The 14789-nt window shown below is 38.2% G+C and overlaps 1 protein-coding gene across 1 annotated transcript; it reads left to right on the forward strand.

Annotated features, from left to right (window-relative positions):
- Nucleotides 1–2192: 2192 nt before the first annotated feature.
- On the forward strand, nt 2193–11074 carry LOC131979253 (CD209 antigen-like protein E). Its single transcript, XM_059343198.1, has 6 exons — nt 2193–2265; nt 2354–2452; nt 3561–3740; nt 7170–7312; nt 8682–8785; nt 10918–11074. The coding sequence occupies exons 1-6, from the start codon at nt 2193–2195 to the stop codon at nt 11072–11074; spliced, it is 756 nt and encodes a 251-aa protein (XP_059199181.1).
- The last annotated feature ends 3715 nt before the right edge of the window (nt 11075–14789 follow it).

A 14789-nucleotide genomic window follows, 5' to 3' on the forward strand; every position in this document is an offset into this window, starting at 1 on the left:
GCCGATCTAAACTAGCTGTGAGGAAAACAAACAAACAAAAGGCAGAACTAACTTCTCTACAAAAAGGCTTTTTAAAACAATACAAATACAAGGGTGGCACAACCAATAAGGAGGAACAGAAAGTAAACTATGCGAGTGCAAAATGTACAGGGAACCCCAACTTACCTAGTCCCAACCTCACCACCACAAAATAGCACTAACAAGTCAAATTTAAATTTCAAAACACACAAAACACCAGTCTCAAGACAGAGACACAACAAGAACAAGATGGCCGCCGTGATCCTCACAATGGTCCTATTTCAGCCTGAACACACCTCCTCTGATTGGCTCCACAGGTGGAAATCAGCTTTCCAAGTGGATCCCAATCAGCGTGTTAGCACCTGGAAAGGACACAGAAAGGAGGAGGGAGAGGGAGGAGAGACAGAAACACACACAAACAGTCCTCTGGCATGTAACAGTGAAAATTAATCACTTCCTTTTTTTTCTGCCACTGTCTTTTTCTGGTTACAGCCGAGGCCTTTTAGCTTCCTTGAATCATCTCTTGCTCAATCACACTTCTTTTTTATTCAGTCAAAAAAAATAGTTTTGCAGATGTGGTAGATAGAGAGATGGAGACTTTATTTATCTCGCAGGAACTTCTGGTAACCAGCAGCTCAAAAAACACACAATCACTCCTTCAAAGAGTGGCAGGGCAAACATGAGACATTTGGGGCAGATTTAATCGTGTGTTCTAAAGTTAAAACAGCTTCCTGTTCTTGGCAAGTACTCAATATTTTCACCGTGTACAGGACACAGGTATGCCACAAGAGTTCATTTGGATATATGAACTGAATTGAATGAACATGTGAGTAGTGGGGGCGAGTAGGAAGATTGTTTTAGTTTGTTTGTTTTATGAGTTCTCCTTTTGTTACTTTTTGTTAACTTTTGCTGTTAACCAATAAATACTGTACATCTGCACTGGGTTGTAACATCAAGACTTTCCAAAACAAGTAAAAAATATCTAATCTCAATGAACCCACAAATACCTTAGAATTAATGTATTCTAACTAATAACAAGTGACTTTTTCTTGATTCTAATGAAATACACGTGACCTATTTTCTCAATATGTTGAAAAATATTCTTGAATTAATAATCAGTAAATGCCATCATCTTGACATAATGATATGATAGGCATTATATTTATAGAAACCAGCAAAGTCACACTAAAAACTAGGCAACTTTTCTTGATACAGCTACAAAGACTTTCATCTGGATGTAGAAAATTTTTCTTCAAATTCTTGAAATAAGGCAAAAGCTGTGGAATCTTTGTATCAAACAAGTGAAAAAGTCTGCCGTAGAAAAAATTAGTCTTCTCCCTCACAATCCTCTGGTAAGGCAGAGTTATAGTTTGGGCGTGGGAAGATTTCTGAAAAAGGGAGATGTAACAGTTTTTTTAGATCACTCTAACAACGCTATTTTTTTCATTTTTCTTAAAAAAAATAATATGTAGACGTTCAGGAGGAACTCAGGACGCTCAAAGTGAAGTCGGATCAATGATAGGTATTATGGTTTTGCCAAAAATGCTTTCTGTTCGAGGCCAGAAATTCCAGTCTGTCTACCTCTGCTGTCACTGTGCCGGAACAGTTGTCAGTTAATTATGTTGATTGCTTTGATCTGATTGCCTTTGATCTTTGATGTGATTACAGTTACAGATACACACACACATGCACGCAAGCACACCGGCAGTAGCCCCCGTGGCCCTTTCAAAATTTCCCCAGAGGAAATTTTCTAGTTATTTTAACTATTTTGTTATTGTACCAAAGCAACTGCTGTAAGTGTATCAGTCTAGTTAATTGATACTATTTTGTAAAAATCTGTTTTCACTTTGATATGAAAGAGGTTTTTTTTGCAAATTCTTTTTGAAAAGCCCAAATTATATTGACCATGAGTTCATGTGTAAAAGCAAGAAAAGGGTGAAACATCCAAAGAGGGAGGAATACTTGTGCAAGCTACTGTATGTATGTATAATTATGTGGCAGGGGGTTGCCATGTCACAAACTTTTCTCACCTCTAAAACTTGTGACTTCCTCAGAATGTGACATTTTGAGAAATGGGAACCAACAAAATGATAAAAATACATCTTTCAGCTGCGTGTAGTGCAGTCTGTGCTGCAGAGCTGAACCTTTAGGAAATAGTTAACAGCTTATGAGTGATGGAGGACGAAATCCATGCAAATGCGGATTATCCCGATTCTGTTAATGCAGCACCTTTGAAAAATCTGACAGGTGAGAATGTTCAGTCTGTCAGTATATTATTGTTTCTATTATTATTGATTACTGTTGCATCACTAACTGTACTCACTGGTTTTCTCAGGTCCCAGGAGCTCTGAGAGCATATGTCGTGCTGTAGATTTCTGTCTGGGGCTGCTGAGTGTTTTCCTGCTGGCTGGACTCATCGGTGTCTCCGTCCACTGTGAGTCTAAATCACAAACACAAGTTAAAGTCAGACTGAAGTCATGCTTCTAGGGCAGGGTTGGGCAATTCATTTTTTCAAGGGGCCACATGAGAAACTATGAAGGTTGCGGAGGACCGCACCAAAACTCTTTTTCATGGCTTTAGGAAATGCAGTAAAGTATCTGGTTTTGAGCTGCTACTGGTAATAATACATGTTATGATAAGACTGTTAATGTGGAGTAACTCAAATATAGCAGTAAAAAATAGTAAAAACTCCAATCATTATTTAATTTTTCCATTTATTTTAAACACAAGTTACGTTCAAACCACAAAAACAATATAAAGCATGTCTGTGTAAAACAATTTATTGACTATATGCAAAAAGCAATAAGTGTTTTTGATAAGGAAACAAGGTAACTCAATGTTAATGTGCAGGTGCACATGCATGCATGCACATACGTACATCGCCTTCAAAATAAAAGCACCGTGGTTGTATTGATTTCTAATTTTCTGGTAACCTTACGCGGGCCGGACAGGGACAGCCAAAGGTCCGGACGAGGCCCCCGGGCCCCCTAATGCCCAGGTCTGTTCTAGGGGCTTCCTTCTACTCTCAAACATGTACATCAAAATCTGTGTCCACCCTTTCAGTTTTGTTGTTGTTGATGGTTTTTTTTTGTTTTTATTTACTTTTGGGCCATTCTGTATAACAAGTACTTTTATATACATGTCAAAAAAAGTCTGTCGATTTTACGGTGAAAAACTGCTAAACCATGACAGTAAAAGAAGTAAAATGATAAATGTGTTAATTCTGTTTCAGTAACAATGAAACACTGTAAATGTATATATCAGCCAAAACAGGATTTTTTACAGTTTGTTTCGTTTGAAAAATATATTACTCCACTGTAAAATACATTTTAACATGTATTCAATGTAATATAAATAATAGCCATCATTTTGATGCTGATACATTTGTTCTTTTACTTCATTAAGGTTTTGAATGCAGGACTTTCACTTGTAGTGGAGTAATTTAACAGTGTGGTGTTGGTAATTTCACTTGTAGTAATAAAGCATCTGAATACTTCTTCCACCACTGTAAGTTTCTGAGGAATGTCTCTTGATTATTTCAGGCCACGTCTCTTTAAGTGGACCAGCTGCTGATCTCTCTACTATCAATGCCAACCTGACTGAGCGTCTCCAGGCCAGAGAGGACGAGTTGTCCTCCGTGTCCTCAGAGAGAGACCGGCTGAATGCCACACTCACTGAAATGACTAAAGAGCTTGACAGGCTACAGCTTTTGTCCAAACAGAGTGAGTATGTGTGTGTGTGTGTGTGTGTGTGTGTGTGTCTCATTCTCTCTCTCGCGTTGACGCAACAAACAGGTTGAATAGTGGAAAGCTAAAACATTAAACATAACATTTAAATAAATACATGAAATATACAGAAGTTAACACCATCAGAAAGGAGAAAAAAATCAAGATCAAAATAAGCAAAGATCAGAAAACAATAAAATACGTAAAAAATAAATGTGTGTACACTATAATGAGATTCTTCAGAGATTTATAACAATTAATAAAGGGTAATGTTATGATGCTATATTATATAAAAGGAGCACACCTACAACAAGCATTCCTTTACAAGTATTTATGTATACAGCAACCTATGACCTTTAACCTCAAAATGTGTGTGTGTGTGTGTGTGTGTGTGTGTGTGAGTGTGTGTGTGTGTGTGTGTGTGTGTGTGAAGCATATGTATCTGGAGGAGTGTGCTCGCTTACGCGTCAAAGGCGTTGGGGTCGACCACTCAGAGCAGAGCAATCAACAGAATTTACTGCAGCTGTAGAATGTTCCAGAACAGTGACAGCAGCCTGAGGTGGACGGACTGGAATTTCTGGCCTCTATTGTTATACTGTGGATTTTTTCGTCTTCCTCTTCCGGACACAATTTCGTCCTGCTATTAGTCCTGCAACTCGAAGAGTTGCGACATGAGTCGTGAAAAACTTCGCAAAATTTTGCATTGAATTGAATGGGACAACATGACAAAAAATAGAGAAAAAGAACAATAATTGGAGATTTTCAAACGTCTACTTCTCCAGCATAATTTCACCTAGAGACTCCATTTGAACTTTAAACAGTAGACACAAGTCTTGTGTATCCGTGTATTAATCCACGTTTCGATAGGTCATATAGTTTTTTATCAATCCCTGTTCAATGACCATGATCATTTTTGGCGAAATTCTGAGATTATAATGGGTGTGTATTGCACGGGATGTTCGTGTCACAGTGTGTGACATCATCGCCAGAGTGTAGAGGGAGAGAAAAAACTGTCAAAAAATAAATTTGAAAACTGCGCTCCAGGCCGCATATTCCACTCTACAGAAATAATTTAGACATAGAAATGTAGGAAAATTAGTCTTCTCCCTCACAATCCTCTGGTAAAGCTGTCAGAGTTATAGTTTGGGCGTAGGATGCACAGATGCGCCACCAACACGCACCAAGGAAGATTTCTGTAGAAAAGCTTATTTAACAGTTTTTCAGATCGCTCTTACAAAGCTATTTCTTTATTTTTCTTCACAAAAAACATATGTAGCTGTTCAGGAAGAACTCAGGACGCTCAAAGTGAAGTCAGATCAATGATAGGTATTATGGTTTTGCCAAAAATGCTTTCTGTTCGAGGCCAGAAATTCCAGTCTGTCCACCTCTAGCTGCTGTCACTGTTCCGGAACATTCGACAGCAAGTGGCAATTCATTCTGTTGCGCGCACACTCCTCTAGATACACGTTTCACACACACACACACACACACACACATTTTGAGGTTAAAGGTCATAGGTTGCTGTATAAATAAATACTTGTAAAGGAATGCTTGTTGTAGGTGTGCTCCTTGTATATTATATAGCATCATAACATTACTAGTATTAATTGTTTGAAATCTCTGAAGAATCTCATCATAGTGTACACACACCGGCAGAAGACCCCGTGGCCCTTTCAGAATTTCCCCAGAGGAAATTTTCTAGTTATTTTAACTATTTTGTTGTTGTACCAAAGCAACTGCTGTAAGTGTATCAGTGCTGGCAGATCGTGATAATTTAAAATTAGCATAAAATATATGAACTAAGGGTGCTTTCACACCAACAGCAGTCGGTGCGCACTAAACAGTCCATTCGAGCCAAAAGCTTTTTGTCGGTGTGAAAGCATCAATCGCACCCGGGTGCTAAACTAAATCAAGCGGACCGAGAACTCTAAAAAGAGGTGGTCTCGGTCCGCTTGATTCCACACCAAATGCCAACCTCTGGTGCGGTCCCTCTGGTGAGAACGCAAACCTGGACCAACTCAGGTCTAAACGAACTATTCGAAAATGCATCAATGCTTAATTTGCGTGCTGTCTGTATATTCCCCTACATTCATTCAGCAGCAGCGCAAATCTTGTCTTGACCTACCAACACATGGCCAATTTGAATATTCAAATTAGCCATGTGTTGCGCCGCTGCTGAAAGAGTGTCAGGAAACACTGGTATGAAATTAATTTAATCTGTAATACACATGTTCCGTTCGGTACAACCCCATACATTTCAAAATCCTTCTCAGAGTAGCATACTGATAACAATATCATCCACTGTGTTCAATAACTGTAGAATTTCACCATGTCTCAAACCAAGCTTAAAGTAGAATTTGATTAAATCTTCCAAACGAGCCATAGCCTATTCTTGCTTGTCGCTTTGTTTCGTTATTTGGGCTATAACGGAAAGGTGCTTGTCTCATCATCAGCAGGACAGCATTGGTTAAGATAGCGTGTCTCTTCTGCCTGAAATGACGCGCTATGCGCCTTCAGCGGATCCAGAACATCCAAAGATTGTTCTCCAGCTGCAGCCGCGACTCATTCCAGAACTGGATATTTTGCCAGAAATGGGTAATGTTGACGATATAAAAAGCAAGGACCAGCGCAAGAAACAGTGTGCGAATGTGTCGCTCCATTGTGAAAGTTGAATTTGGCGTTTATTTCCACCAGAAGATGACGAAATGTCATCCAGACCAATGTGGTTAGTTTGCATGTGTGAACGCGGACACACATTTTACTGCCTGGTTTGGACCAAATAATAAAACTAGCGGTGTGAAAGGACCCTAAAACTTTCACAGTAATTTTAATTTAAACAGGTAGGGGAAACAGTGTCGTAGAAAATCTTTAAAGAAAAACACTTGACGGCCAGATGAATTCGAATGACAGCCTTGTGCGGGATTTAATTGGCAGATAGTAAAAACAGATGGTACAACACATCCAACGTTCAGAACAACTCTGAGAGACAACGCCTCTGACCAGCTAATTTCACTTCAGTTCGCGCGTCATTGTTTCTTTGTTACTAAGGTTTTAATGTCCTGTACTTTCCTGTTATGACAATCATTTGATATGCAAGTACACTTGGGAGATTATGTTCTTATTCTAATGTTATCGTATCAACCAGAGCATCCGCTCAGGATGCGCTATGCTGACTTTCGTCCAAGAAGTTTTCCTTTCCCATGATTTGATATTTCACCTGTGTACTTAGGCAACATTTCAATGTGGATTCATCTATGGATTTATCCTACAACAGTCAGTTACAGTGTATAAAGGTAAAGCATCACATTGACTTAGTTGAAAAGCTTCAGCTGTCTGAACTTAAAGTCCAACAACCCACAACTTCTCTAAAAGAAGGACACGTGTCTTGTCTGACCTTTAATGTCTCTTGTTTGGTGTATTTCTCAGAGAAAACGTGTCCTGCAGGATGGAAGATGTTCAGCTGCAGCTGTTATCTCTTCTCCTCTGCGACTGGTTCCTGGGAAGCAGGCAGACAAGACTGCAGAGACAGAGGAGCAGATCTGGTGATCATAGACAGTTTTGAAGAACAGGTTCGATGCTCTATCTCTTCTTTTTCTGGAGGTTTATTTTTCTTAATCAGGGTCTAAAAGTAGAGGATGCTGTATCCTGTGTAGATTGTAAAGCCCTCTGGTTTTATCCATCAAACACAACTTGTTGAAACGCAGGCCATCACAAAGGACCATTTACCCTCAAAGTATGTTTTCTTTAACCCATTTAAGCCAAAAACACCTTGAAAAAATACCTGGAAAATCTCTGGGTGATTTTAAAATAACCCCCTAAAACCTGATGTTTTTTCTGGAAATTCAACAGAAGTGTCAACTCTTCCTACTAAATAATAGATTTTTCAGCCTCTGTAGCAGATAGAAATGAAATTCAAAAAGTATTTGAGAGCTTATAGCTGTTATATCTGAGCTCCTCCACTATAGTCGTCTTCCACCATGATTTATAAGTTCTGGAAAAGTTCCATAATGCATTGCAACACTCCCACGTGTATTCTGATGCATTTCATTGGCCAAGAGACCAAAAATAGGTCGAAAAAACTACAAATACTACAAAACGACGTATCTGATTCCCGGCTTTAATGGTAGAATAACGCAACAGTGCCCCCGGTTTTAATGGTAGAAATGCCTTACTGCCTTAAATGGGTTAATAACCTCTTACAACCTGCTAACTTTGGCCTATAATTTGGAATAAACGTGCTGTCCATTTAATGTTGTACAGGAATGAGTGATGCCAACCTATTATATGAAAATAACTCAAGATTTCTTCAACTTTTTCTACGTAATTTTACGACAATTAATTTAATTATTGATTATTTAGATAATTATTTCTGAAAAATATTAATAACTTTGATAGTCATCTAAACAGTCTTTTGAACAGTTTTTTTTCTGAATCAGGGTCTAAAAGTAGAGGATGCTGTATCCAGTGTAGATTGTAAAGTATTCTGGTTTTATCCATTAAATTAACAACTTGTTGAAACACAGGCCCATCACAAAGGACCATTTACCCTCAAAGTATGTTTTCTTTAATAAAAAACTGTAAAAACAAACAAAAAACATATCAAACAGGCATCATCGCCGTAATTTTTACTTTCGAAAAGTTCTTTAACAGCTCATCAGGTCCATTGTTTTGAAAGGAAATTTAATCACAGTGGTTTTTATGAAAATGGCGAGGTGAAAATAAATAAATAAATAAAATAATAATAATAATAAATAAATACATAGCACACCATTTTTGTAGTAATAGTGTACAGTAATACAGCAACTTTAGTACAGTAATAGTGTTTAAGCTATTGTGATTACTCTTTTTTTGACTGTTCACATTCATCCCTGTAAACCTTTAATAACGTTTGCAACTAAAATTAAAAAAACATTCATGTCCTAATTTAACCCTGAACAGGAAATCATCAGTAAGTTTATCAAGAAAGACACTTGGATTGGTTTGAATGACCGAGACAACGAAGGCGTCTGGAAATGGGTTGATGGATCTCCACTGACTGTAGCGTAAGGAAATACAGTTAATATTACTACTCCTTATCTTAATGTAGACACAGAATAAAACTAACGGTGTATGTTAAGTTGATCATTTTTGCCTTTAAAGCTGTTTTGTTTTTTTACTGCTTGGTGAAAAGTACAATTTTGAGGTACTTTAGTTGAGTATTTCCAGTTCATGTAACTTTCTACTTCCACTCCACCACATTGTTAAATCTGTAGTTAGGGCCTCGGGGCAATCGCACCGAGCACTGGTCCCATACAGCAACAGCTGTATGGGACCAGTGCTGCACTACTGTTATACTGTGGATTTCTTCTTATTCCTCTTCCGGACTCAATTTCGTCCCGCTACTAGTCCTACAACTTAAAGAGTTGCAGGACAAATTATATATCAAAACGTGCGGTTTGTTCGGGATCGGTGTGCTATTACTTTTCTCTACAGAATCTGAAAAAATTTCAAAAACTGCTCAAAATTTTGCATTGAAATGAATGGGACGGCCGACAAAAAATGAGCGAAAGAGAACAATCATTGGAGATTTTTAAACGTCTATTTCTCCGGCATAATTTCACCTAGAGACTCCATTTAAACTTTAAACAGTAGACACAAGTCTTGTGTATCCGTGTATTAATCCACGTTTCGATAGGTCATATAGTTTTTTATCAATCCCTGTTCAATGACCATGATCATTTTTGGAGAAATTCTGTGATTATAATGGGTGTGTATTGCACGGAATGTTCGTGTCACAGTGTGTGACATCATCGCCAGAGTGTAGCGGGAGAGAAGAAACTGTCAAAAAATAAATTTGAAAACTGCGCTCCAGGCCGCAAATTCCACTCTTCAGAAATAATTTATACATAGAAACGTAGAAACATTTGTCTTCTCACTCACTATCCTCTGGTAAAGCTGTCAGAGTTATAGTTTGGGCGTAGGATGCACAGATGATCCACCAACACCACCAACAGCCTCATTGGGTCCCATATTAAAAACGCAGGGAGATTTCGGAAAAAGGAAAAAAAAACAGTTTTTTTAGATCGCTCTAACAAAGCTATTTTTTGATTTTTCTTTTAAAAAAAACATATGTAGACGTTCAGGAAGAACTCAGGACGCTCAAAGTGAAGTCGGATCAATGATAGGTATTATGGTTTTGCCAAAAATGCTTTCTGTTAGAAACCAGAAATTTCAGTCTGTCCACCTCTGCTGTCACTCTTTCGGAACATTAACAGCTGCAGTTATTTCTGTTGATTGCTTTGATCTGATTGCCTTTGATCTTTGATGTGATTACAGTTACAGATACACACACACATATGCGCGTAAGCGCTCACACTCCTCACACATGCATACACATGCTTCAAACACACACACGCACACGCACACACAAACACACACACACACACACGTAACTTTATGCGATTTTCGCTACACACACACATTTTGAGGTTAAAGGGCATAGTTTGAAATCTCTGAAGAGTCTCATCATAGTGTACACACACCGGCAGTAGCCCGCGTGGCCCTTTCAAAATTTCCCCAGAGGAACTTTTCTAGTTTTAACTCCTCTACATTTAACTGACAGCTATAATTACATTTCAGGCCAAAATTTAACGTAACATTTTTGTTCTCGGATGTGAGATAACGCTGGCGAAGTTTGTTCGCCGCTTCGCCATCTGAAGTCTGTTGCATGTATGTTTATGTATATGTTATTTCCTGTTAAGTGTCTTTGGGTGTCTTGAAAAGCGGCATACAAATTAATTGTATTATTATTCTTATTATTATTATTAAAAAAAAACATTTGATCAATAAAAAAACATATTACAAGTGCTTGTACATTTAATCATATAACAGTATAATAAGTATTTAAAATTAGCCATACCTTGACAACAGTAAAATGCTGCTTACATGAATACATTAATGAAAATGATATATATACAATGACATATTTGCAATATATATTAAAATCTGAGTGGGGCCATTCTGCATGAAGAGTACTTTTACTGTTGATACTTTAAGTAGATTTTGATGCTTATAATTTTTACTTAAGTAAGTTTGAATGCAGGTCTTTTACTTGTATTGGAGTGATTTCACTGTGTGGCATCAGTACTTTTACTTCAGTAAGGATCTGAATACTTCTTCCACCTCTGTCTCTTAGGTACTGGGTGATTGGACAACCTGATAACGGTGGTGGAGATCCAAAGTACGGTGAAGAAGACTGTGTAGAACTCCTAACTGGCCGTGAAGTGAGAGTTAACTGGAATGATGTGCGCTGCGATAGTAATAAGCAGTGGGTCTGTGAAAAAATGCCTTAACATAAAATATAATACATTTGTAAATACTTCTCCAATGTGATAATGTTAAAGCCTTTAAAAAAATAGTCATTAATGCACAGAACCCTTCCTCAAATGTCACTATAAATGCTACGACTCCACAAAACTTATGAAGACAGGAAATGGTAACAAAAGTGGACCAACATGTAATTTTGGATCAATATGGACATTCCCTTTGACTTCCTGTGGTGGCATTTTATAATCCAGATAATACAATGGAGTTACAAAATGTTCGTTTTACAAAAAATCCCCACAATGTAACCCTATGGAGCGTCTAGAGTGATGAGGTCATCACGCAGAGTGTAGAGGGAGAGAAAGAAATGTCAAATAATAAATTTGAAAACTGCGCTCCAGGCCGCAAATTGCACTCTACAGAAATAATTTATACATAGAAACGTAGGAAAATTAGTCTTCTCCCTCACAATCCTCTGGTAAAGCTGTCAGAGTTATAGTTTGGGCGTAGGACGCACAGATGATCCACCAACACGCACCCATAGCCTCATTGGCTCCCATATTAAAAACGCAGGAAGATTTCGGAAAAAGTTTTTTTAGATCGCTCTAACAAAGCCATTTTTTCTTTTTTCTTAAAAAAAAACCATATGTATACGTTCAGGAAGAACTCAGGACGCTCAAAGTGAAGTCGGTTCAATGATCGCTGTTATGGTTTTGCCAAAAATGCTTTCTGTTCGAGGCCAGAAATTCCAGTCTGTCCACCTCTGGCTGCTCACTGTCGCAGAACTGTCTCCACTGTCAGTTCATTTCACTTGATTGCTCTGCTCTGATTGGTCGACTCCACCTGACCACCTGGTTGCTTAGCTACCAAAGCCCCCCCTCCCATCCTCCAACACAGACATTTTAACTGAAAACAGTTAACTCTAACTCAACAGACATGGCGTTTTTTCATGAAACATCAGACCTTATAACTTGACCATACATTGTCCAATCTGCCTCAAACTTGTCATGCATGATGATGGTTCATCACTGACCAGTTCTACATAACAATATTTTCTAAATTCCCGCCTTTTTTGATTAGCCACGCCCCCTTTTACTAACTAGTAAACCGTTTGTCCTAGAGACTTGTATGAGGTGTCAGTGTATTCAGCAGAAACTCCCTGTTTAATCCCCGCACCTTTTGATAAGCAGCGAGAATGACGGTCCAGAGGCAAGCACATAATCAAAATTTCTTTAGAAATTTTCTACTTTTAACTATTATTAGTAACTGTTGAGAAATGCATTGAGGAAACCTTTAAAATTAAATTATCTGACTCCAATACAAAATCCTTACCTGTATTTCTCTGCGCCGATCGTTTGATGAGGAATGATGAGCAGGACACGTCCCAGTTCTCAGTTTAACTTTATTTTATCACAATACGTCAAGAAATGTGCAGTTACAGAGTCTCTGGGTTCAACCTGGAATTATCTGCCTCAGTATCTCTGCTGTATCTACAGTAAATCAGTTTTTAAAAGGAAACTTAAAGTCTATCTAAGACAGTAATTCCTCTGTTGGGTGTGTTGTGGGAATGATCTGTTTTCAATAACTCAGCTTAGTTTTTGCGTAGGTTTAGTAATTTTATTATATTGTCAACTATTGTGTGGGTTTGTCTATTTTATATTGTATGTACTTGTTTTGTTTTTATTTGATATTTTAGTTTTTGTATAGTTCTTAATTGTGATTGTATTGTATGTTGTATGTGTTGCGGACCCCAGGAAGACTAGCTGATTGCTATGGCATCAGCTAATGGGGATCCTTAATAAAATTAAATGATATCCAAACGTCCCTGACAACACATTAGGCTGGTCAGTTCATGGAGGTTGGAATTAATCGCTTACTTTTTTTTAGCCACCTGAAGAATTTAGTTCCTTCTGCCACTGTCTTTCTCTAATTACAGCCGAGGCTTTTAGCTTCCTTAAATCATCTATTGCTCGATCACACTTCCTTTTTATTCAGTCGAAAAAAATAGTTTTGCAGATGTGGTAAATAGAGAGATAGAGACTTTATTTATCTCACAGGAACTTCTGGTAACCAGCAGCTCAAAAAACACACAATCACTCCTTCAAAGAGTGGCAGGGCAAACATGAGAAATTTAGGGCAGATTTAATCGTGTGTTCTGAAGTTAAAACAGCTTCCTGTTCTTGGCGAGTACTCAATATTTTCACCATGTACAGGACACAGGTATGCCACAAGTGTTCATTTGGATATATGAACTGAATTGAACGAAAATGTGCCAGCATTTTATGTCAGCCCCCTCAAAATGGAGGTTCCTTTCCGTTACCCCAAACAAAGAAACCCCCATCCCCAGCACCACCGTGGCTCCAGGTGGATTTACATATACATAAGGTGTGAACACCTCATTGGCTATGGAGGTGCAAAAACCTGTTCTCCCAGCAAGCACAACACCCAGCTTCACATAAGTTGTTTCAACTAGGGGGGAAAGTGTCCACCGGGAAAGTCTCAGGCCACGCCCTCTCTAAAGTCTCAGGCCACGCCCTCTCAAAAGTTCGCTCATTTTTCGTGTCCCAATTACAAGTTAGCCCCCAGAGGGATTTAGAGACACTGGAGGTGACGTATGGTTTTCACCGTTTGTGCACAACATCAACAGCTGATCATAAACAAAGCAGCATGGCTAATTATGCACAGAGTCTCCGCTGATCATAAACATAGTGATGGTGAATAAACGGCATCAAACCTTGGACATCTGTCCTAACAGACTAAGATTTGAGTGCGAGATGTGAAAAAATAAAACTTTGTCATAGAGCTAAACCAAATACATCACCAGAAAAGTCTCCACCTGGAGAGTAACATAGCATAACATATCAATTTCAAGGTTCTATAATATTCTTGCTTTGAGATATTGACCTTTGAACCTTAACCCTGGGGCATATTTAAATGATTATAACTAAGAGACAAAAAGGGTTACAGACATGAGACCTACTGTTATAGAAAGGTGTTGACATGGACTATAATGTGAGCATAGTCACTAACGGGTGGGGGTGGGGGGGCTTTAGGAAATGCTGGGAAAAAAATCCCCCATTGAACAAGACAATATTTAAAGTTTGATGCCAAAAATGTGATTGACATCCCCTCAAAACCCTGGAAAGCCACTAATTAAGTATTTCCAACTTCCAATTTTAGGGGAAACCCTGTTTTATTAAAAAAAACTACAACTCCCTAGACCTCTCTTCAGTACTTATGTCGACATCAGCACACTTGTTGTAGTTCTTCCGTATTAGGGTTGTGAAAACCTATTTCTATCCAATATATCGAATATCACACACTGTCTAATACATCATTATACTGCATGTATTTTATCTATGCTAAAAAAAGACAACAATGTTTCTTTAATGAAGATATTTTAACTAAAACAAGAGAGCAGAGTCCGGAGCATTTACAGTGAAGCGCGATTCAATGAGATCGCACCACATCCGGTAGGATTTATGAGTTGGCGCCACCCACCGCCCTTTGTTCATTGCCTCACTTTTGTATCACTTTATTAGCCTGAAGAAGGTTCTCCTTTTGTTACTTTTTGTTAACTTTTGCTGTTAACCAATAAATACACCTGCGTCGTGTTACATTCCCTTTCCCCTAGACTCAAACTGGGTTGTAACATCAAGACTTTCCAAAACAAGTAAAAATATCTAATCTCAATGAACCCACAAATATCTTAGAATTACTGTATTCTAACTAATAACTAGTGAC

The sequence above is a fragment of the Centropristis striata genome, chromosome 10 (assembly GCF_030273125.1).
Source record: "Centropristis striata isolate RG_2023a ecotype Rhode Island chromosome 10, C.striata_1.0, whole genome shotgun sequence".
Lineage (NCBI taxonomy): Eukaryota > Metazoa > Chordata > Actinopteri > Perciformes > Serranidae > Centropristis > Centropristis striata.

Bases quoted from the DNA above. Each gene is read 5' to 3' on its own strand.
- LOC131979253 (XM_059343198.1), top strand. From the start codon at position 2,193: ATGGAGGACGAAATCCATGCAAATGCGGATTATCCCGATTCTGTTAAT. The intron at 2,266-2,353 runs GTGAGAATGTTC...TGGTTTTCTCAG, and splicing joins ACCTTTGAAAAATCTGACAG to GTCCCAGGAGCTCTGAGAGC. The intron at 2,453-3,560 runs GTGAGTCTAAAT...TGATTATTTCAG, and splicing joins CATCGGTGTCTCCGTCCACT to GCCACGTCTCTTTAAGTGGA.